At 41.5% G+C, this 24,493-nt stretch overlaps 2 protein-coding genes across 2 annotated transcripts in view; one reads left to right on the forward strand and one right to left on the reverse strand.

Annotated features, from left to right (window-relative positions):
- The first annotated feature begins 1,333 nt into the window (after window positions 1-1,333).
- Window positions 1,334-18,751, forward strand: ASB14 (ankyrin repeat and SOCS box containing 14). The gene is made up of 10 exons (XM_069084278.1): window positions 1,334-1,497; window positions 2,800-3,058; window positions 4,079-4,133; window positions 4,867-5,017; window positions 5,101-5,259; window positions 6,897-7,142; window positions 9,968-10,139; window positions 14,048-14,591; window positions 16,157-16,310; window positions 17,399-18,751. Exons 2-10 carry the CDS (start codon window positions 2,937-2,939, stop codon window positions 17,575-17,577), a joined length of 1,782 nt encoding a protein of 593 aa, XP_068940379.1. The 5' UTR covers window positions 1,334-1,497; window positions 2,800-2,936; the 3' UTR covers window positions 17,578-18,751.
- Window positions 18,752-18,884: 133 nt separating this feature from the next.
- The window catches only part of APPL1 (adaptor protein, phosphotyrosine interacting with PH domain and leucine zipper 1), a 45,574-nt gene continuing 39,965 nt past the window's right edge, over window positions 18,885-24,493 (reverse strand). Inside the window, exon 22 of the mRNA XM_069084277.1 lies at window positions 18,885-24,396. Coding sequence (XP_068940378.1) covers window positions 24,247-24,396 — 150 coding nt within the window. The 3' untranslated portion in view covers window positions 18,885-24,246. The remainder of the gene's footprint in view (window positions 24,397-24,493) is intronic.

Genomic DNA, 24,493 nt, shown 5'->3' on the forward strand with positions numbered 1-24,493 from the left:
GCGACTTGCCTGCTGATAAACGCCTCAAACTGCCCTTCTTCTGGAGACTGCCTGCTGCCTGTGTGAGGTCAGTCTGCATTATATAGATATGTATCATCATATATGTATATATAACATATTAAGCATAACACATTATAATGTATATCATGTATCCACAGAATGTATTATATATCAATGAATCCTTTATATACATATATTATTCCATATACACACATCATACATACACACATATGCATATAACAAAGACTCACGGAGGGAGCCATTCCTTTTTTCTAGCCCTCTGAAGCTACTTTGGGGTCTGTTCTCATGAATGACGTCATGCACCAAAGAATCTGCTCCCCGGAGCCAGGAAGGACTGCGTGCAAAGATGGCGGGAAAGCTGGTTGGCGATCATGGCCCCAAGTTGGCTTCCAGATTCCTCACGTTCTTTCACAGCCACAAAAGGTTGCTGTGTTTGTCTTTTGTTTCCGGAGGGGACTTGACAGGACTTGCAGTTAACTTGGCTTTGAGTGAGGCAGGGCTGTGCAGGGTCACCAGCCTCACTATCTCCTACCAAGCCATCTGGGTCCAATGACCTGATATTCATCAGGATGACTGGAGATGGCCCAGGATGCAACGGGAAGCCTTAGCCCTTTTAGGTGAAGGCTTTTTCAGGTTCTCACTTAGAGTGAGGTGGTGTCCATTCAGTGAATGGGCCTCTTTAAGAAGTTAATCAAGGGAGTTCCCCCTTTAATCAAGAAAAAAAAAATCCAGCTGGGATGGGAGGACCCTCAGGTTCCTGACCAAAAGAGAAATAGTTACTATTTAGTATTGATATGAAAGGTGCTGTGTGGATTATTTGTAATCATTAATGCTCTTATCATCTGGTGTAGCCTCACAATGTTGGGCTGTTAATATATGTATGTGTGTATGTATATATATATATATATATATATATTTAATCAATGAATATTTTGGAGCCCAGAATATATTTTAACATTTTGTTTATCTCAAAGGCATGTTCCCCAGGACACCTTAAGGTTAGCACCACAGTCCAAATAAAGCAGCTACCCAAAGTGTCCTGGACCTTCAGGATGGCTCACTGATAACTCTGGTCAAACCGGATTTTGTTGCCTGTATCACTGACATTGACAGTTCTGGGTTGGCTTTGGACACGGGAGTAGAAGGGAAAGGAGGGTCATAAAGGGGTAGAGGGGCCAGTCCTCTCCCAGAAGGGCTTCCTTTTTTACCTCCCCTCAGCCAGTAAAGGCTAAGACATTCAATCCTTTCCATTTGTCTTTTGTGACTCTATCCATGAAGCTCATGTTTCCAAACATAGCCAGCCCACATGTGAAAAGCCAGGCTATGCCAGGCTGTCTTATGATTGAGTATTTATAGTAAGGCTATTCACAGCATTGTGGAAGAGGGGAGATTGCTTGGGTGTCAATGAAAATCTTCAGGCTGATCCCGCTCTTAAAATCTCCAACTTCAGTTCTGTTTTAACAGATGCAAGAAAAGGTAAAAATGCTGAAGCTTGAGTTTGGAGTGAGTTCTGTTTCTGAGCAGAGTGGAAACAATCACAGGCTTGCCTGTAATGCCTCAGATTTGAACAGGCGAGGCTGATTTTACACTCATGAAAGTGTACGTGTTCCTATGCTGGTTTGTTTTAAAAGTGTATTTACTAATGGAGTATACAACTTCTTCTCAACAAGCTGGGCACAGGAAATACATGCTGGGAGAGGATACTAGAGGCACTGAGAGAAATTTGCTCGCTGTTCCTCATTATTGGGTTTAAATGCTTTTAGTGTCTCACTAACATGTGCTCGTCCCCTTCCTTCCCTACCCCCTTTCTCTAGAGGTTGTCTAGTACAGAAGAGAGAGGCAGGAAGGCATGGGTTCAATGCCTGACTGACATATACTAACCGTGTAGCCCTGGACAAGTTACTTAGTTCAGGGTGCCCTCACGAAGATCTATTGAGACTAAAGGTTACAGATGAATGACTGATAGGCATTGGTGGAGGGAATGTCCACATCGGGAGTAGGAGAGGTCCATCCCAATGCAATTTCAGTTTGGAGCAAACTACTGTAATTTGTTACTAAATTTTGTTTTCTCTCCTGCTATAATACAGGAAAGAGAAGGAATGGAAAAATGAATAAGGTTCCCAGCCCGGTTCTTGCTAAAAAAAAAATTCACATTGTTTTTTAAGAGACTACTCTTTTTTTTTTCTTTTTGGAGGGCAATTGGGGTTAAGAAACTTGCCCAAGGTCACATGGCTAGTAAATGTTAAATGTCTGAGGTCGGATTTGAACTCAGGTCCTCCTAACTTCAGGACCGGTGCTTTAAGAGACTACTCTTGAGTACAGTCCTAGTTCCATAGGGAGAAAGATTTCCTAGTGACCCTAACAGAAAGGAACAATAACTTTTTGTAACTGTAAGTGCATGGGATGTGTGTGTGTGTGTGTGTATAGGCAAATAGCTTACTGATGATCAGAGTTGTCCAAAAATGAGAGGGGTGTGTCTCAGGAGGTAGGAGGCTCCCGTCACCAGAGCTCGTCCAATCAGAACCACTCATCTGGGATATTATAATGGGGACCCTTGTTCAGGTGTTGCCTGGACCACATGGCCACTGAGATCTTTTCTAGCTCTGATAGTCTGTGATTCTCCCAATGATCATGTTCATTTAATGACCATTAAATGTCCCCCAATTCTCTGCTGAAATGCTCATTTAAAACTAGGAAATAACTAATTCAGAAAACAATGTGTAAACCTCTCAGGATCTGGTCTTTTTAAATGAAGTTTAAAAACTATTTTTTCCCCAGTGTTTTTTTCAGCGATCAGTTGTGCCGCTGTGGTAATTATCTCAAATGCAGCTGTAATTTGGAGTTCACAACTGAGGAAAAAAATAAAACAAGTGAAGCATCGCTTAGATTGGGATTTGCAGCAATAAACACATCACATGAATAATTACAGCACCGATGGAGATTTGGATGATGACTTTGCCATCCAATTGGTCATTGAGCAGAGTTTACAGGGTAGAGACAAGCCAGAGACCATACAGCATGGAGAGCACAATGGGAGGTATGGCGCTGGTATCACTGGAGACACGTCGACTGTGTTATTTATGACAATATTTGTGACAGTTCATATTTATAAAGCACTCTGGCTTGTGAGGGGCAGCATGATGGAATGGAGAATTAACCTCGAAGCCAGGAAGAGCAGGGCACCAACCCCTTCTCTATAGGACCCCAGGCAAGTCACACAGTGTTCCAATACTTGAGGAAACCCTCTAAGGCAGGATTTCTTACTCTTTTTATGTGTCCTGGACCCCTCTGGAAGTTTAGAATCTTCTCAGAATCATGTTTTAAAATGCCGAAAATAAAGTATATAGAATTAGTCAGGAAGTACCTCGTATGTATTAGGCGCCATAATTACAAAGTGACTATGAAATTGAAATGCAGTCATCAAAATATTTTATTTTGAAGTTCACAGACTCCAGGTTCAGAACCCCTGCTCTAAGATTTTTGATGAAGGTGAAAATGAGGATTGGTGGAGGGAGTTCCTTAAACTAGTGAAAGCTCAGGTCAGTCCCTATCCTCTATGACATAACAGAGCAGCTTTTTAAGTAACCCTCTGGGAATAGGTAGTACCTCTATGATTATTCCTCTTTCACAGATTAATAAAAAGAAAAGCTCAGAGATGTTGAGTGACTTGCCCAAGGTCATGAAGCCAGTGTGTGTCAGAGCTAAGACAGACCTTTTGATTCCATGTACATTACCATTCTTCTCCAGCCCCTCACTGCACCATCTATTTGGTAGCTTCTGACTTGTATTTTCCATTCATTATTCTTGTTTAAAACCATTGACACCATAGATGTAAATGGTCACTACACACCAGTGTGTGCATTTTAGTCTTTACTTGTGTGTGTTTTGCTCCAAGCCTTATCGTGTTAGTTCCTAGTAATTGTTTAGTCCTAGATTTCTCCTAGATCCCTAATCTCTTCATTTCTTCTCTTGTTTGATGTTAAAAAACCTGTTTTCACCTCTTGCCTCCCCCATCATTAGAGTAACAATTTCTTTCTTTTTAAAAATTTCCTTACAGTCTCCATCCTTTCTTGAGTCCAGAATATAAGAAGATTGTTGAAGCAATCAAAGCAGTTAAGTACCCTAAGTCTACCCTCAAGGGTTTATGGCAAGATATGATTATAATAACTTAAGGAACTTTCTTTCTCTTTGGGACAACTACTTCCCAAAGCAAGATGGTGGGAAGGAAGATAAATTAAGCATCCAGGCACATAGAATGCCTCAAAAGCATTAGGCAAACATGGGCTATTTTTAGAGCTGAAATCTAGTATGTAATCTAGTCCGAGCCTCTCATTTTGCAGATGAAGAAATGGGGCTCAGAGAGGTTGTGACAAGCCTGAGGTCAGAGAGGTAGTAAGTAGATTCAGCCAGGCAATAAGCATTAATTGAGCACCTGCTGCATTCCAGGCACTGTGCTAAGGGAGATGAAAAGAAAGACAGATCTTTGAGACCAGATCATTTGACTCCAAAGCCTTTCTGCTGCTTGTTGGACCTTCCATGGACTGAAATTCAAACTCCATTTTTTCACCTCATGCACCTTGTGGATGGAAGACAATTGGCTAACTCAGTGAACTGTCATTCAACAAATCCATTCACCCAACATTTGTCAGCTACTTGCTGTGTTTAAGGCACGATGGGGGATTCTAAGTCAAATGAAATGCAGAGGAAGGAGTTTGTTCCAGTAGATGGAATGAGATGGGTCCCAGATAGATGGGTCTAACAGGACCCATGGGCAATGGGCAGCAAGGGTTTGTGGGCTGTCTGCCCCAGGGGAGGGAGTATGAGTCATGGCCCTGCATGCCAAAGGTGAGCTTGTCCTTTACAGGTGAGGAAGATGTTCTCTCAAAGCTGTCTGTGCACTTTTCGGCCTTTGAGGAGACGGATCAGACAGGCTGGCTCCCTTTACACCATGCAGCAGCCCAATTAAACAAACACATCTTGGAACTCACTCTGAAAGGTAGCTGCTCCCTCAGCTTCTCCCTCCCTGCCCCTGGGGAGTCTCTCTGTTACTTCACCTCTTTATCCAATGGGGTCTTTCAGGTTCCCAACCCAGACTATGGGAGCAAACTACTCGGAAAGGCGAGACTCCGCTCTTTTTGGCAGTAGACAAATGCCTCCTGGAAAACACCAACTTTCTCCTCCTCAATGACTGTGACCCCAACACTCAGAATGAAGAAGGCCATTCTCCTTTACTCGTGGGTAAATGCCAACTTCCTTCCTTAGATGAGGGATGACCGAACTCAGAGGCTCCGCAGAGCTGAACGGGGAATTGGGGTGAAAATTGTTGATGCTGGTGAAGGATTTTGACTGATTTTAGAAGAGGGGCTTTGGGGATAGAAACAAGTCTCTACTGGCTACCTGAGAACCAAAGCTCAGGGGCTGGGACAGCCCTTTCCTTATTGTCCTGGAGGAGAGTTCTGTTACTCTGGTCCTTGTGGGCTTTCCCCTACTGCTAGTGCCTTGCTCTGATATTACCTCCCCTTTACACTATGCACACCTGGTTGTTTGTGTATTGTTTCCCCAATTAGATTGTAAGGTCCTTGAGGGCAGGACTGGCTTTTGCTTTTTTAATATCCCCAGTGCTAAGGCACACTGCTTGGCACATAGGTGCTTGTAACTTCTATGCCCTCCCTAACGTTCTCACTCCCACATACAACAGCTCCCCATGACCATCATATTCCCACACCACATTCTGTGCCCCCTATTAATTAGTAAGCATTTATTAAGCAATTACTATGGGTTGGGGTACAAAGACAAAGATGGAAGTCCCTATCCTCAAGGAGCTTCTTTTCTGTTAGTACACATTATTTAACAAATACTCTGAATCTTTCAAAGAGTCATGATGTTCATTAGGGTTGATATGGTCTCCCTCTGGCACTAATCATGGCTCCTCCATAGCCACCACTAACTGAAGAGAACTGTGCTTAGTGAGCAGTATAAATATGGCGGAGGGAGAGGAGATGGGAGGCTTACCTGGGGTGTGGCTATCAGGAGAAGTGTATCCTGGGACACTCAAGGAGGGTTATATAAGAGGCATGCCCTGGTATGAGGCCAAGTCTACATGGGCAGGGGAGGAGGGTCAGGGCAGTGCCCCTAAATTTGCCCTCTAAATTTCCAAGCTGCAGGGTGAAGTGGGAACAAACCTATGACTACCAGGAGGTGGTGACAGACAAAGAGTAAAGGAGGGATAAGGAGGGATTCCTGGATGGTGCTCTCAGTGCTGGCTAAATTTTCCATCCCTGAGCCCTACCTTAGTTAAAGCTCTTGAACTTGGGCAACAACCTTCCAGAGAGGAGAATTTCCAAATTTAGTTCAGCTGGTCCTTGGATGGATGCACAGTCCAACACCTCGACCATAGTTTGCGTCTTACTAGCTCAGGACCTTCTAGAGCTTATACTCCACTTTCATTCCTCAATTCCTTGAGTAGAATTGTTTGGAATGGGGGTAGTAAGCACTTGTATACGACCTACTATGTGCCAGGCACTGGGCTAAAAGCTTTCTGTAAGTATTATCTCCTTTGATCATCTCCTTGTGAATTATTATTCCCACTTTACAGGTGTGGAACCTGAGACAAAGAGGTTAAGTGACTTGCCCAGAGTCACACAGCTTGTAAGTGTCTGAGGCCAGATTTGAACTTGGGTCTTCCTGCCTGTAGGCCCAATGCTCTGTCCACCACACCGCCAGCTACCTCTAAGTATCTGGAAAAGAGTATTTTGCAAAGGAGTGACTTAGTTCTGTATTTGATTTTCAACACAGAGCAGGACCCTGACATAGCTGAAGGGGCCCTTAGCTTCTGTTCAGAAGGATGACTGTCTCTTTCTCCCATGCTCTCCTAGCTGTCAAACACCACTCCTATGACATGGCATCCTTGCTGATCACCTTTGGAGCCAAAGCAAATCTGCGCTGTGCCAACAACAGGACCGCGTTGCACGAGGCTGCCCGGCTGGGCAGGAAGGACCTGGCAGACCTCCTGCTGCGTTCGGGGGCTGATCCTGACCCCCAGAGCACCTATGGATTCACGCCGCTCGCTCTCGCTGCCCAGGGCGGGCACACGGAAGTTATGGAACTCTTACTACAAAAGGGTTAGCCATTCTGGGTGTGGTGATTCCCTCCACCAAAGCCTATCTCAACCTCTCTTTGATTTGGTAGAGAGATCCTAGAGTCCCCTGAGGCCTACAGGGATAAAATGATTTTCCCATCCATGGTCATTTAGTCAGCAGGCCTGCATTCAATCATCATAGATTTAGGGCTGAAAGGAAGTTAGGAGGAACATTAAGTCTAACCTCCTTTCACAGAGGGGGGAATTGAGGCACGGAGCCATCATTAAGTGATTTGCCCACAGCGATGCAGCCAGTGTGTCCTCCTGGTTCCTAGCTCAGCACTGTATCCATGCTGCCTGGTGTCTCCTAGTTATCACCACCTGAACTACCATCTCCTGGGCCAGCGAATGGGAAGGGACTGCCCACCTCTGGTAGCTGTGTTCTCAGTGTTTAGAAAGCAGGCCTGCAGATGCTGGTAGGCACTTCATCAATACCTGCTGATCGGCTAACATGCCCATTTAAAGATGGAGCAACTAGGGCTTCTCTGCGGTCATTCCCTTAGTAAATACCTGAGGAAAGGCACTTAAAAAATAGCGGAAGAGGATTACTTTGTGTGCACAGAAGGTGCCTTATGTCACGGCGTGAATGCGGGCATGAAGAGAGTCCTGGTGTTTCACTGAGGTTACAGTCTCCTGCTGGGGACTTACTGTTTTGCTTTGGGTTTTCACTGGTACTTGCTCATGTCCCAGATCTTCCTCCAACCTTCCTCCTTATTTAAATCTTCCTCATCCTTCTAAGAACAGGTCATAGAATAACAGAATTTGAGGCCTAGAAGGCACCTTCTTTCTTTTTTTTTTTTTAAGCAATTGGGGTTAAGTAACTTGCTCAAGGTTACACGGCCAGTTATTATTTCTGGGTGTGGTGCTGAGTATCTGAGCCTGGATTTGATCCAGGTCATCCCGACACTGGAGCCAGTGCTCTTACTCGCTGAGCCACCTGGCCGCCCCTAAGCAATTGGGGTTAAGTAACTTGCTCAAGGTTACACGGCCAGGTGTTTCTGGGTGGGTGCTAAGTGTCGGAGCCCGGGATTCGATCTCCAGGTCTTCTCAACACTGGAGCCGGTGCTCTTACTCGCTGTGCTACCTGACCGCCCCAGGCACCTTATTTCTAATGTGATTTCCTCAGTTTTTAAATCTGAAAAGCCTTAGAGTTCATGGAGATCAAGCCCTCAGTTTTACAGATGAGGAAACTGAGGCTTAAGTGTTGAGGTTAAGTGAATCAAAGTCATATAGTAGGAGAGGTAGGATTTGAACCCAGATCTTTTGACTCCCAGTTCAGTGGTCTTTTCATAATCTGTTTCATTATCTCAAAGATGAGGGAGCTGAGACCTAATTCATTTCAAATTAAATTGCCTACTATATATATATGACTCAAAGAAGTATGATAAAAGGAGCATTGGATTTGATCAGATAATATAGGCTAAGATCTCAGATGTACCTTGTGTGACCCTGACGAAGTCACCTTATCTCTATGGGCCTTCAGTTCCTTATATATAAAGTAATAGGACTGGATTAGATCAGGAGTTCTTAAGCTTTCTTGTGTAATGGAACAAATTTATAAAAATAAAAGCCATTTCCCAATTGATAAATGGTCAAAGATAAGAAAGGTAGTTTTTAGAAGTAGAAATCAAAGCTATCAACAATCAAATGAAAATGTTCCAAGTTACTACTGATTAGAGAAATGCGAATTAAAACGACTCTTAAGGTACCATATCACACTTATCAGATTGGCTAATATGACAGGAGAATGACAAATGCTGGAGAGGCTATGGAAAAACAGGGACAATAATGCACTCTTGGGATTGTAAACTAGTCCAACCATTCTGGAGGACAATTTATAACTATGCCCAAAGGGCTATAAATCTCCAGGCATACCCTTTGACCCAGCAATACCATTACTAGTTCTGTATCCCAAAGCAATCAAAGGAAAAAGGAAATGGTCCTATTCACACAAAAATATTTATAGCAGCTCTTTAGTGGTAGCAAAGAATTGGATATTGTGGGGATGTCCATCAATTGGGGAATGTTTGAACAAATTGTAATACAAGATTGTGATGGAATACTATAGTGCTATAAGAAATGACGACTTCAGAAGAACCTGGGAAGACTTATATGAACTGATGCAAAGTGAAGGGAGCAGAGCCAGAACATTATATACAGTAACAGTAATATTTTAAGGATGATCAAATGTGAAAGACTTAGCTCCTCTGATCAAAACAGTTCCAAAGGATCCATGATGAAAAATGCCATTCACCTCCAGAGAGAATTGATGAACTCTGGAAGCAAATTGAAGCATACTTTCAAAAAAAAGTTTTCTTGGGGCAGCTAGGTGGGGCAGTGAGTAAAGCACCCGCCCCAGAGTCAGGAGGACCCGAGTTTGGTTCCAACACAAAAAAACTAGCCGCATAACCTTGGGCAAGTTATTAATCCCAACTGCCCTCCAAAAGGCAAAAAAAAATTTTTTTTATTTTCTTTATGTTTCTTGCTTTCCATTTATTTATTTTTGGTTCATTCATTTATCCATTTATTTGTTTTGTGCCATGACTAATATGGAAATATATTTTGCATAGTCTCACATGTAGAATGGGTGTCATTATTGTTTGCCTTTTCAATGGGTAGTTGGGAGACAGGAGGAAAGAATTTGGAACTCAAATTTTTTTAAAAAAATGAATGTACTTTTAGAATTTCATAGTATCTATACATGGTAGATGTTCACTTGTAATGAAGATAAATAATTGGGGGGAGGACCTGCAAAAAGACTCTTGGGGTTCTGCACCAAAAAACCCCAAACTTTATTTGTCCTCCCAGGGGCCAATGTTCGCTCACAGGCTTCAGATGCTTCATCCATTCTCCTTGAGGCTGCTGCTGGAGGAAATCCTGACTCTCTGACTCTCCTGCTGGAACACGGAGCTGATGCTAATGTCCCCAAGAGTTCAGGCCACTTGCCTATTCATGTAGCTGCTGATCGAGGCCATTTATTGTAAGTCCAAATATTATTAATATCATTAAAAATCCAAAGAGTATGCTTTGCAATGATGGTTTCCAGTTCAATTAGTTTGATTCAATTCAGTGTGATTTGATTCAATCATATTAAGTCTAGTTCAATTCAACAAATATTTATTAAGGGCCTATTATTTACCAGGTACCAGAAATTAAAAAAAACAAACAAACCAAAAACAAACTATTCTTGTCTTCCAGGAGCCTACATTCTATTAGGGAAAAGCAGCATGAGTCCAGATAAGTTAAAACCAAAAAATAGGGTGACCCAGAAGATTTGGTGCAGCTTTCAATTTTAGTAACTTCAAAAGTAGAAATGCCACAAACTTAAAAAAACACAGCACTCAAGAGGGTAATTACTTAATTTTTAAGAGCATTGCTCTGTTTCTTATGAAAATCCAACATAATTGCCATCTTGAGCTATACATTAATTACTCTATAATCAGTTTTTGAACTTTGATAGTGACTAAAGGAATTGCATTTGTAGCCCCAGGCTTTCTTTCCTTCATGAAATTCTCACCCAGATTCCCAAAGAAGGATGAACTGCAGAGGTGGTAGAATTGGCAAAATTTGGCATCTGACTGGATGTAGTGAGGTGAGTGACAGTGAAAAGTTGAGGACCTGGGTGCCTAGGAGGGAGCTATACCTCAGGGAATCCTTGTAAGAATTCCACAGAGGGAAAATTCCGAACAGTTCTTTACCCTAAAGCCACATGAGATCTGCAAGCCTGAACCCACTTTCCCCTGGACTCTATATGTTCTTGTGGGACAGCTTCACAGATTTTTGGGGAAGAATGTTTTGTACCAAATATCCCTTTCTAAAAGCAAATTAACACTGACTGAGAATTGCTAGGAAGCATCTCAGATGGGGGTTTGTGAACATGTATAGAACCAGGAAACCCTGGATCTGTTAAGGTTGCCGTACAAGTAGTCATTATCCTCTGTGGACCCAACCTATTAGGGCAGCATAAGTGGGGAGAGCGAGCCCACAGAGGCTGCTACAAATAAATGAAAAAAAAACCCAGTGTTTACTATGTGCCTAAGACTGTACTCCACACTGGGGATTCAAATATAAAAGTGAAGACATCCTTGTCCCCAAAGAACTGGCATTATAATGGGAGAGCCAAAACACATAGGGGAGTAATGGATAGCCAGCCAGGGTTTGGAAAATCACAGGGATGGCAAGTGGAACCACAGGGGCCTAGACTGACATACCTTTACCAGAAGAATCTGATGGAATTCTCCTGATTTGAGCATGTCTCTGTAGATTTCTGGGACCCCTGAGACTTCTCAGCAACTTCTAGACAAAGTGGTGGGAGGCAAGGTCCTCTATAGATTTTAGTCTACTCTAGGTGATCTCACTTTGAGTAGGAAAATGCTGGAAGAGACCAATGAGAAACTGTTGAAGATTTTACAGTTGGCTGGTTTAAGGCTGGTAGTTAGGTGGTGCAGTGGGTAGAATGTTGGGAGCTAGAGTCAGAAAGACCCGAGTTCAAGTCCAGCATCAAACACTTAATTCACCGTGGCCATATCACTTGTTTCCTTATCTATAAAATGGGTCAATTACATCTACTTTCCAGGGTTATCGTGAGGATGAAATGAGAATTTTTAAAGCATGACTGGCACCGAGTAGGTACCTAATAAAGCTGTTCCCTTGCTTAAACCTGTTGGTCGACAAATATCCATATTGCTTGTGCATCAATTAAATATGAGGGTCACATAATAAGTCAATGCAAATATGGACCCTCAAAGGCAGAAATGCTCGGTACCTGGTTGTGGCCAAAGACTTATCATGAAGTAAACATGTTTCCATGATTTGGTGATTATCAGAGATTTACAAAAATGATGCCTTTGGTGTGAAGTCCCTTGATGATTATTTCCCTGGATAAATGACTGGCAGAGGCCACACGCATTGGACAGAAGGGAAAATCAAACAACATTCCAGACAGGAGAAACCTTTCCAACTTGATGCACTTGCACCCTTCTGAGACATGGGACCAGACCTTGAAGGAACTAATTGCTGTCATATACTTTATATACAATATACTGTCACATATATATATGTGTATATATATATATATACACACACACAATATACTGTCATATACACATGCACTAGCCATGCTTTAAGTTGATTAAAACAAGCCTTTTGTGTACCCTGATGCTCTCTTAGAGGGTTTGGGTGCAGTCTTGTGTCAGGAGAGAGATGGTGACCAGAGCCTAGTTTATTTTCCAATAGGGGATTCATTAATCATGGGTGCCATTATCTCATCTGCAAGCTACTGTTCTTGGCCTTGAAGTGGGCTGCCATTGAAAAGTTCCAAAATTTGTATTTGGAAACAGACACTAACTGATCTTTATTCTGACAAGTGCCAGGTTTGATAGAACTTGCCAGGGGTGGGTATTTGTCCTCACCAGTTAATAATTCAGCATATGGGGGTAGCCAGGTGGTGCAGTGAGTAAGAGCACTGGCCCCAGATACTTCACACCCACCCACCCACACACAAAACTGGCCATGTAACCTTGAGCAAGTTACTTAACCCCAATTGCTTTTAAAAAAAAATTTAGCATATGAATTTGAGGAAAATGGATGCAAATACACAATCCCATTGGCCCTTTGTCTCAGAGGACCCAGAGCCTGGTATGTAGATAGAGAAAACATTTATTGAGTTCTTAGTATGTACTAGGTCCTGGATGAAGCTCTTCAGATACAAATACAAGCGAATAAGATATTCTAATGGGGAAAAACAACATAAAGGGGAGGGAGAGCCGTACAGGGGTAACATGCCTAATGAGGAAGAGAAGTCCAGAGAGCGAGTCAAGGTGGGAGTAAGGGGAAACCTGGCTGGGACATTTCTGAAATAATGGTCTAGGCAAGGCAGTCATTGATTGGGAGAGAGGGGTTTCAGGGCAGAGGTCTTATCCAGGGTGGTAAGGTGATTGGTGAGGAAGAGGAGAAATCCAGAAAGTGAGTTAAGGAGAGGGGCACAGAGTAGGTGCTTCTTGGTTGATTGATTGATTGATGAGAGTGATTTTCAAAGCTGAAGGCAATCTGTAATTCGAAAGGAGCACGGGCCCCGGCATAGATAAGCTGTGCCTGTTTATACCCCATTGAACAAGGATGACTGTTGGTGAACCCAGATGCAGGATGAGGCTCCGTGAGTGGTGATAATGGCCAAGAGGAAGGGATGTATGTATGCACTAAGGATGATTACACTTGGTTCAGTCACCACTGATGGCAGAAGTTGGGCCTTGTGAATGGAATGTTGAGGCAGGGGAAGGCGAAAGTGAAAGGGTCTGTGTTAGGTAGGAGAAGACAACTCCAGTCCATGGCCAGGAGACTCTACAGGATGACGCTGGATTTCCCCTTAGCTCTGAGGTGGAACAGATTCTGCTGTCCGTCAATGTGAGGTGGTACACATGATAATTTTAAGACCTGAGTCAGGCATGTTCAAAGAAAGATGCTGTGAACTCATTCACCTGAAGAACAGCACCCACAAGAATGAGACTTATCAGCACAGATTCTTGCCTCTGAAAAGGAACCTGGAAGATGAGCAGCATTCTGGTGGTAATGGACTGTCTTTTTGTTATTCAGTTGTGTCCAACTCTCTATGACCCTGTTTGAGGTTTTCTTGGCAGATACTGGAGTGGTTGGCCATTTCCTTCTCCAGCTCATTTTACAGATGAGGAAACTTGAGGCAAATAGGGTGAAGTGACTTGACCAGGGTCACATAGCTAGTGTCTGAGGCTAGATTTGAACTCAGGTCTTCCTGACTCCAGGCCTAGAACTCTATCTGCTGTACCACCTAGCTGTCCAAAGGGACCACTTGGATTGATACTGAAGTTGGAGAATATTCTGAGATGTGATTGGGATTTTTTTTTCTGTTTCTAGAGCATTAAAGATTTTGGTCCCTGCGACTGACTCAGTCGCCATTAAGAGGAGTGGGATCAGCCCCCTTCACTGTGCAGCAGCTGGAGCCCACTCACAATGCATTGAGTTTCTCCTCCGAGTGGGGTTTGATGCTAACTTCATGCTTGATCAGAAAATTCGCAAACACTATGATGACCAAAGAAAGTCAGTCCTGTATTTTGCTGTGTCAAATGGCGACATCTCCTCAGTCAAGCTGCTCCTGAATGCCGGGGCGTTGCCCAACCAAGACCCAGTCAACTGTCTCCAGATAGCCCTCAGGATGGGTAACTACGAGCTGGTAAGCCTGCTCCTCCGGCATGGAGCCAATGTCAATTATGTCTGTAGAGTGAATCCTCTGCATTTCCCATCAGCTCTGCAGTACACACTCAAAGATGAGACCATGCTAAGGCTGCTGCTCAACTATGGGTATGACACAGAGAGGTGTTTCGACTGTCCCCACGGAGACAAAGTTCATTCCCGCTACACTTTTGAAGGCTGGACCTCGACTGTCATTCGAGACACACTGGTAAGGACTTGGCATGAGTGACGCGACTTTTGTGTAGATTTGTGTGTATAGATCTTCTTACCGTTTAGTTGGAAACAAATGGCCATCACAGGCAGGCATGGAAAGTCTACTCCTTGTTGAAGAAACAGAAATTCACATTGAGAGTGTAGTGAAACATCATTGCCTTTGGAGAGGTGCCATCTTGGAGAGCAGCACTGTAGCTCCAATGAATGATTAGGTCATCCAAGAGTTCTGCCATGTGACTTTACCTTTACTTAAAATCTCACATGTGAAGTGTCACACACATGTGATGTTTGCTATTTAGTAGTAATGTAATATATACACATTTATATCCACACATGTGAGACTACACACACATTTTGTTCTATCCAGATTCCAGCTTTAGGCCACACCATAGGTTGTGAATTGCCATACAGTGTATGACAAGCTGGTTATGGCCTGAGCCAGTGCCTTCTTTTACTTCTTCATCCAATCTAATGCTCAAAGACCTTAAGGCATAGACTTAGAGGCAAGTTCAAAGATAGTCTCTTGACTCTCCAACATTTAAAACATGAAGAAATTGATAGTGGAGATGGAGATATTCAGAGACAGCACCTCTGGAAGAGTATAAAATGACAGAGCTGATAAATTAAAGTCGTGTTGTTGGCTGATTCGTGGGCTCCCCAAAGACTGGTGCTGGATGTCAGTTTACAGTATCTCACCGGCTGGGACAGACTGCCCTTCGTGGAAGACAGAGCCAGTGCATGCTGACTGCTGAAGAAGCCATGCTCCTGAGCTCTTCAGCTAACTTTGGGCTCAATGATAGCTTGAACAAAATTCATCAGAATACAAAGTGTGTATAGGGTCGGTTCCTCATCTCCCATGGTGTGGCCACAGGCTTGTCCCTTAGCAATCCAGAAATGTGTGGGCAGGGCCAAGAGAGATCAGCTCCTCTCACCTCATGTCACTAACACCTAACCCACTTGAGATGAAAAGTGAGTCCTACTGATAGTCTAAATGGATCTGTGATCTCACTGTTTTGAATGCCTCCTCCAATGACTTGGTAGAAAAAAAATGCTACCTTAATGACTCTTTTCCAAAAAGGTGGCTTCCATCCATCAAAATTACTTAAGATTCCTTGAAAGATAAAAAATAGAGAAAACTTCATTTGAAATCCTTCTCATTAAAAGATGAACATCAGGCAAAGTATAAGCAAGGTGACACATGCTCACTAGAGACATATGCCATTGTGTGGAAGCGACCCAACAGAGTCCACCTTGAAGAGGGATTCCCTATGAATGGTGATGCTCCTGTATGAAGATGATGTCTTAGGACAGAAATGGCGCAAACAGTAAACGTTCATGAAATATTTCCTATAATTGTGGTGGTGACAGGGACTTTAGAATATCTAGTACAATGCCTTTTATACATGTTGTAATTTGGGCCTTGAGGGCTAAAATGCCTTGCCTAGGATCGCAGAGGCCCATCTGGGGATGAGAGCCCAGCTCTCTGGACTCCTGAGTACTGTGCAATCTCTCCTGTAGGACAGTGCTGATTACCAACTCTGAGGCTGTTCTCTCCCTCAGTTCTGCGAGGTGATCACTCTGCCCTGGCTGCAACACCTCTCGGGGAAGGTCATTCAGGTGATGCTCGATTATGTTGACAGAGTTCAGATCTGCTCCAAGCTAAGAACAGTACTCCAAGAACAGGCATCATGGTCAGAAATCAATTCGGTACTGAGTAAGTACCAGGGCTTCTCAGCCAAAATATTGATGGCACCTCTCTCCCCCCTCCCCCCTTAATAAAAGAACCACCCATCTCCCTGATTGAAAATTTGATGTGCAGAAAAGAAAAAAAATCAATTTCTGGTTTGTTATTAGTGTAATTTCCCTCTGGACCCCAAAGTAACATTATTAGGGTTTTCTGAGTAGTATTTCTTCCCCTTCTATATAAATTATGGTTCAATTCTGGGGTCACAGCAATTGTCCATATCTGGAAACATCCTGGGAAGTGTGCAACATGAATAATTGCAGTAATTCATTGGGTGGAGAACATAAGAGACTGATACTGACCAGTCTCTCCAAATTCAAACTTTGGAGTCCCAGGGAACCCTCTCCCATCTCTTTGCTCCTAGATGCCATCTTGTCTTCTCATTCTTCTTGGTGATCTTAAGGACTTAGTCGGTCAGGCTTTTACTGTAAAGTCCTTAGGAAATATGGCTGAAAACCATTACAGGAAGGTGCCGCTTTCAGTTCTCATATGACACAACTACTTACTGGGCCTTACATTCCTGATCTCATCAAACTAAAGAAGTCTTGACTAGGGTGGGCAGAAATGAGAAATAAAAAACACCATTCTCCCCTAATAAATGATTTCATTTAGAAGTCAGTTTAAAAGAGGAAAAACTTTGTATTGTTAGGACATTCTTATTTCTTTGCTAACTGAACCCTACATTTATCTAAAGATAAAGCAACTGGGGGCAGCCAGGTAGCACAGTAAGAGCACCAGCCCCAGAGTCGGGATGACCTGGGATCGAATCCGGGCTCAGACACTTAGCACCCACCCAGAAACACCTGGCCGTGTAACCTTGAGCAACTTACTTAACCCCAATTACTTAGGGGCGGCCAGGTGGCTCAGTGAGTAAGAGCACTGGCTCCAGTGTTGGGATGACCTGGGATCGAATCCAGGCTCAGACATTTAGCACCACACCCAGAAATAACTGGCCGTGTAGCCTTGAGCAAGTTACTTAACCCCAATTGCTTAAAAAAAAAAAAGATAAAGCAACTAATTTTGGGAAAATTTTCCTTTTTTTTTTTTTTTCATTTTAGCAAACCCTCGTTCCCTAAAACATCTTTGTCGTCTAAAGATTCGGAAATGCATGGGCCGCTTACGTCTCCGATGTCCTGTCTTCATGTCATTTCTGCCACTACCTAATCGACTGAAAGAATATGTACTTTTCAGAGAATATGACCTTTATGGACAAGGACGTTTAACAGGAACCTGGTAACTGAAATACTCAAAGCGGAAGATGTCATTTTGGAGTTAAGGCTCCTTAAAAATAAGACACTATTCAGCCTCTCTCCTGGTTCTGTCTAGCATGTATAATATACCTCCCCTTTGCCCAAGCTGTTCTGAACTCACCTACCTATGTACAGTTGATAATGGGTATACATATTAGTGGGATCAGTGATTTGTCAGTCTGAGGAGCTCAGGTATGAACTCCCTCCAATAACTGAGAGCCAGTCTAGCAGATAGGTCCCAGGGAACTGTCAGGATCACATGGATGTTGAGACTTTCCCACTGTCAGACATGTAGTAAGGATCAGAGGGTGGACCTGAATCCATGTTTCCTGGACCTTATTCACTCTACTACACTGCTTCTATGGCAGACACAAAAGTTTTAGGAAGGAAAACACTGCCATAAAACCACAAGGAACTGGAATGGTCCCCGTTTCTGTTTTCAACTCATTAGAAATTTTTCCAAAGCTATCCATCCACTTTTGCACTTTAGTAAAGGACGTATTCTCAAGAAAATGCAATCTTTGATGACTGCTTTTATAACAGCTTTATTTTTAGCAATAGTCTTTATAGTATTGGCAGATGAAGAATGTGGTGGGATGGAGTTGGGTGACCTGCCTCTAAACAGCTGTGGACAAGTAATTTCCTCACCCTCAGTTTCCTTATCTGTTAAATAAGGGGATGAGAGATGACTCCTAGGGTCCCTTTAGGCTCTGACATTCCCCACTCTAGGCCACTCAGCTTAGGAATCTTTAGTTCAAACCCCAGACACAACTGGCTGCTGTGTGGCTATGGGCAAGTTCCTTAATTCTTCTGAGCGGAAAATGGGGGAACACTAATGAGCAAGGATGTAGGAAGGGCCTCCTGTGTACCCTACCCTGTACTAGGTACTGGAGATCCAGTACAAGAGACAGCCCGTCCTCTAGGAGCTCTGTGATGTGGACAGGACCAGAAGCAAAGCAGTGAGGGGCAGAAAGGGCTGGACACTGGGCATCAATGCCTCATCTTTAGGGACTCTGTGGAAAGGGCTTTGTAAATCAGACATTATGTAAGAAGTGGGAGTTTGATTCTCAGGGTTTAGTTAGAATGTATACTTACCTTAAAAAAGAGCAAAACCCCTTATCAATTTCCTGCCATCTGCTTTCTTAGGTAAAGCACAAAATAAGGAGGGAGGGGTTTGGCTGAAGTCTTCAATTCACTGAAGTTTTAATGTAAATGTCTTTGTACAAGATGCTGGATGTCTGTTAAGCTTGCTATTAAGAGAATGCTAATACAAATAAAACACAGTAACACTGTCAGCCTTCTAACAACTCCAGTTACTTGAACATAAACTAATCATTGCTGGGCATACAGAAATGTTCAGATAACTGGTAGATTTATTGATAGAAACAATTGCAGCATTTGATTAGCTAAATGATTTTGTTCTTGTATATCTTAAAATAATGTATTTAAACACCGGTTTCTCTATGTAGAAATTTAGGTTGTTAAACATTTTACATGCATCCCAAGAATATGACACTCTTCTGGCTAGCCTAATTTCCAGGCAATACATCAATAATTTATATAAAAATAACATGTTAGAGAAGCAATCCCTTCCTGTATTTATATTTTTATAGCAATGCCCAGTCCAGCAAAGAAGAGTGCCCTCCCAAACCATCCGATCATAGGGTATTCACTTCCTCACTGAGGTTATCAGATGTGGGGCTTTTTAAAAAGCACCAGAGGCTGCTTTAACAAGCACATATTTACTTGGGGAGGAGTAAATTTCGTGATGAACAGTCTTACAAAAACATCTGCAGGAATAACTATTTCTTTTCTAAATCAAGTTATAGGGTCAGATTATATATTTGTATATATAGAATATACATGTATCTGTGTTAGTTAAATGACATTAAGTAAAAGTCCATTTCCCTTTGTTCCCTGACCCCTCCAAAAGTTTACAAACCTTATAAAATGTGGGGAGAACTAGCCCGCAGAAATCAAACCCCTATAAGAATGAGACGGTAAGTACTAAAAGAAATCCCAAACAGAACACGTGGAAATGACATCATCTAAGCAATTCCGTACATCTATGCTGGTGTACTGATCCTTTAGAACACAGGTCAAAGATGGCCCAGCAGAACTCCCAAGTGCTGCTGGAAACACATCAAAATGTAATGAGGAAATGTTGAACAAAATACATTAAAATACAATACAACACAGATGTTAATTTGTGGTTTTCTAAGTCATTAAGTGGCTGGCAGAGATTGGTTTCTATTTGAGTTTGACCCTACTGCTTTAGAATGGGACAATTCTTTAGAAAGTGCTTGGTAATAGTAAGACCAAAATGGTGGTAAATGTAATAAGCCTGCTAACACGTCAAATCTAATTATTGAAAAATGTCACTTTTCACTGCCCATCACATTCCTGAAGAAATGGCAATATGTGGAATTATAGTGTTGTAAACTGAAGAAAAAAGTCTGACTCTCTGACAATGCATGTCATTTGAAAGCACTTAGATTCAATACAAATATTTATATTCCATTCACCTATATCAAACCCCAAATTATTATATATAAAACATGTATTTTATTATACATTTAAAATTCAAATGGCATATTGCCCTTCAGTCCTGTCAGCAATATTCTATGCCCATTTTTACAATATAAAAAACCCCCAAGGTCACCATTGTCTTATATACAATCCCAATTCTAAAGGAAAATTTTGTATGATTTTTTTAATTACTGAAAACTGCTGAAAATTACACCAATAAAAGAATCAATCTAGCATTACAAAAATTCGCCCGTCACATTACAAAACCGCCCAAACATACTACAAAAGTAGTCATTTTTGTACCTGAACTTGGTTCGTACAAGGACTAATTCTCATGTTAGCTCTTCACATACACGGTAACTTATCTTAGACAATCACAAGTGATGGCTTAAAAATGTAATGAAATTCTGATTTCCCCACAGATGCTTCTTAATAATTAAGTCTTTAATTCCATGGGAATGAGGCTTAAATCTCATAGATGTAAGGTGAGCCACTATTTCTTCAAATGGAATGAAATGCTAGCCATTAACAGGGGCTCTTTTGTGCACCCAAAATGGAGCAGATTTAGTAGCCTGAGCTATTAAATGAAACAATAACAAAAACAAAACCAATGATATGACCCAATGCCCTGTGATCTAGTAGCTGCTTCAGATGTTTAGAACTTAACAGAAAACTTCCTATAAAATACGTGAACTTCCTGGATTTGACTCCAAAATTTGTAGAAGAGTTGATTTCTTTGTTAAATGAGAATTCTCTTATTAGCATTATGTTCGTTTCTCAATCATCTATTCTCTTTCTTCTTACCTTTTAAAACATTAATTTAGTTTTATGGTTCTCTTATAAAAATCCGTGAAGTGCAGATGTTCTAGTATGGCACAACACTCACTTCAGGCACAGTTTTAAAGATGCCAGTAAGTGTCCGATTTTAGCATCTGACAACAGTAAAAAGGAGAACGGAACAGTTAGAGTCTAACTTTTTTTACTTTGGGTAAAAAGGTAGGTGTTTATGTGTAGGGGGGCAAGGACCTTTGAAATTTTCTATTTAAATATTACAAGTACTTCTTCAGGATGTGTATTGGTCCTGTTTATATCTTTAATCATTAAGAACACTAATCTTGGGGAAAATACCTTAAATCCTAATCCTATTATCACCAGAATTCAATTAAGTAAATTCAAATTAAGCACCTACTATATACAAGGCACCCATGGTGCTGAGGGCAAAAAGACATAGGTCATAAACCCCTCCCTCAGGGAGCCTGTAGTATAATGTGAAGGGTGTGGTGTGACAGGGAAAGACACACACATATGATAGAGAGAATCTGGTGACTCTAAGGGCGAGATTTAGGCGAAGTACCAAGAGCAATATGAACAGAGAGACTGCTTTCAGTTTCTGGGGCCAGGGAACAATTCATGGAGAAGGCGGGGCTGGAGATTGGCTTTACAAGAACAGAAAGAGTGGTTGGGGGCAGTGGATGGGAGCTAAGAGGGTGAGAGCAAGAGATAGAGAATAGTCTACTGTGACTAGAACACAGAATATATAATAAAGGAATAGTATGTAATAAAGCTCAAAAAGTATGTTGAAACCAGATTATAAAGGGCCTCGAATGCCAAGATCACCAGTCTACACTTGATTCAGAAGGCAATGGGGAGGTTTGGGGCTAGAAGAGTGAAGTGATTAGGTCAGTGCATTAAAGTTTCTAGGACCACAGTATGAATGATAGACTGAAGAGGGGACTGAAGGGAAACCAAAAAAAAAAATCACTTAGCAGACTATTAGAGTAATCTAGGCAAGAAGAAACAAGACTCTGGACTAGTCCGGTAGAAGAAATTTGGCAGAGATAAAGTCTCTTTACAATGATCAGAAACAAATATATATGATCAACTCTAAATTAACTATAGTAGAGCAGAAGCTGGAATCATCCAGGAGAGGAACTAATTAGAAAATAATTTTTATTTGGCTTTGGAGTTTTTAAAATTTACAGCTCGATATGGGTTTGATATCATAAAATTGACAATCCTTCAAAACAAAAGTGAGGCCATATTGTAGGGACTCACGTAAAACAGTAAGATGGCCTGTCTTCCTCATCTTGCTCTCCCCAAATCCTGCATCAGTAATGAAAGGTATTACTTTTACCAGCTTATACAGAACTTTCCCTTCTTGCTGAAACCTTCCTTTGTTTCTTTTTTTTAAAGAACTTCTCTAAAGGCTACAGAGACTGATTAGAAATAAGGGTAAATGGACACAAGCTATGATGTAAACAAAGGATTGAGCAGAATATGCACGATTTGTCAGTAACAACTTAAGAGCAAGATCTTACATGGATGATTATTGATCAAAGAACAACTTTTCAAGTGAAGAAAATAGTTCATGTTGACATTTGTACCGTTCTCGATATAAACAGTTAGCCATATCATGTCCTCAAATAAATTCAATCATATGGACCAACTTTAGTTTTTTTTTTTTTAACTAAATGTCTTGGTAACATAATGCTGCCAGTAGGCATTATAATATTATAATAAACCCAAATTTCCACTTGGCACACAGACAGACAGACAGAAGAAAGGCCTAATTAAAGATCTGACATCACCTGTTCTAGTGATGACTGAAAACAGTCACCCATACACTTAGTCAAAGCCAAAAATGAACCCCTTTACTTCACTTTTGAGGAAAAATGCCACATTTTAAATAGAATTTTCCTTTGTGAAATTCCAGATTGTTATTGGAAACTAACTTCTGACCAAATGAACAAACTGACTAAAATATTTTTAGTACATTTAAATTGCTGAAACTATATTCTGTGTGAAATTCTTAAATTTGTGAGAAGCACTATTTGTCTGAAACATTAATAACTGTAAAAAATAAACCCCTGACAATGGAAGAGGCTTGTAGAGAATGGTCATCATTTATAACTAGGACTCAGAGCCAAACAGGTTTTTTCTTTTCAATTTTTCTGTAACACACCAGACATTACAAGATGTTTTTGAACCCTACGCGTGTCTTCCATTCATTAGAATAGTATTATTTACAATAATTAGTGCAAATATGACTTTTTATAAATTAGTTGTTGGCCATTATGGATGATTCAATATCATACACAGCAAGAAGCTGAGGGTTTTTTAGCGGTGAAGATGTGGAGAAAGTCAGCTGAAATCATTCCAAGTGAGCACAAAGCCCCAAGGACTTAGGGATTTCTGCCTAATCAGTAAACATAATTGCTGAAGAACTTTTGTTGCAATGTCACTCAAGTGTAATGAACATTATGATTTCATATGATATAAAACAATAGAATGCATCACTGAGTAAAACAGATACCAAAGGCCAGTTCACCCCCATCCAAATCCACTACCTAAAATGTATCTGAAAAGCTGTCCTTCCACAACCCCGAACCTTCTAATTTTCACCACTACTACTCAGTGGCAGTATTTCAGTCCCACCCTCAGAATGAAGTGTGAAGCTCACATGCCAACTGCCAGGTTCATCTTGACATGGAGAAACCTTTGTTTCTATTTCCATATACACCAAGATGTAATGACATCCCAAGCCATACCAATGATGCATTCTGAGATTAAATGGCACCTCCCTGAAAACTCTAAAACCACACACATAAAACCTATGTCCCCAGGACTGTTCCAAGGTGTATTGCACTTTACTGTTGTAATATCAGTCCCACAAGGAGTGATTCTTTGCAAAATGCAAATGATTTTGAACCTGTTCAGTATAAAGCTTCTTCCTGCTTCCAGCAGACAGAAATAACAACCCCCATATAGCTGAAGCCCAAGGATAAGTAATTTCTTTCAGTTGTACCCACTTGCAAAGCCAAGATAAAAAGTTTGAGAAAAAAAGTCTCAATTCAGTATAATTCTGCATCAACCTACTTCAGTAAATTGACAGATTTTTTTAAACATGTGGAATTAGGTGTTAAGTTATTGTTATTACAGTAACGGTAAATCAATTTTAAGAGGAAAAAAAACCCAATGTCAAACTTGGTTGGCAAGTTCAGTCTTCTAGAAAAAAACCTTAAGTATCCACCTTGATGCCTCTTAAGGTTGTTTAGCTTGTGCTGTTTCACCTCAGAAACTGTTAGTAGATTCTGATGGTAGAAAAAAGCCACCAAAAATGGATAACCTCATGCTTCTGACTCTTTGTTCTTCTTTCCATCTTCTCCCAAATCACTCTCTTCAGACTGGCTGCTACTGAGGACCACAAACTGTCCTTCTCCACTTGTCTGGTTTGGTCTGCTGGAGGCAGCTATTAATCGACTTTGTTCTTCTAAATCCTAGGAGAAATAAGAAAGCATAATGAATTTCACAGCCCTCTGCAATCAAATGGAAAACCACATGGCTATCATAAAATAACAATAAATTGCTAAAATG

This window comes from Petaurus breviceps, unplaced genomic scaffold (genome assembly GCF_028583685.1).
Source record: "Petaurus breviceps papuanus isolate PSGF00001 unplaced genomic scaffold, PetGlider_PUasm1.0 174, whole genome shotgun sequence".
Taxonomy (NCBI): Eukaryota; Metazoa; Chordata; class Mammalia; order Diprotodontia; family Petauridae; genus Petaurus; species Petaurus breviceps.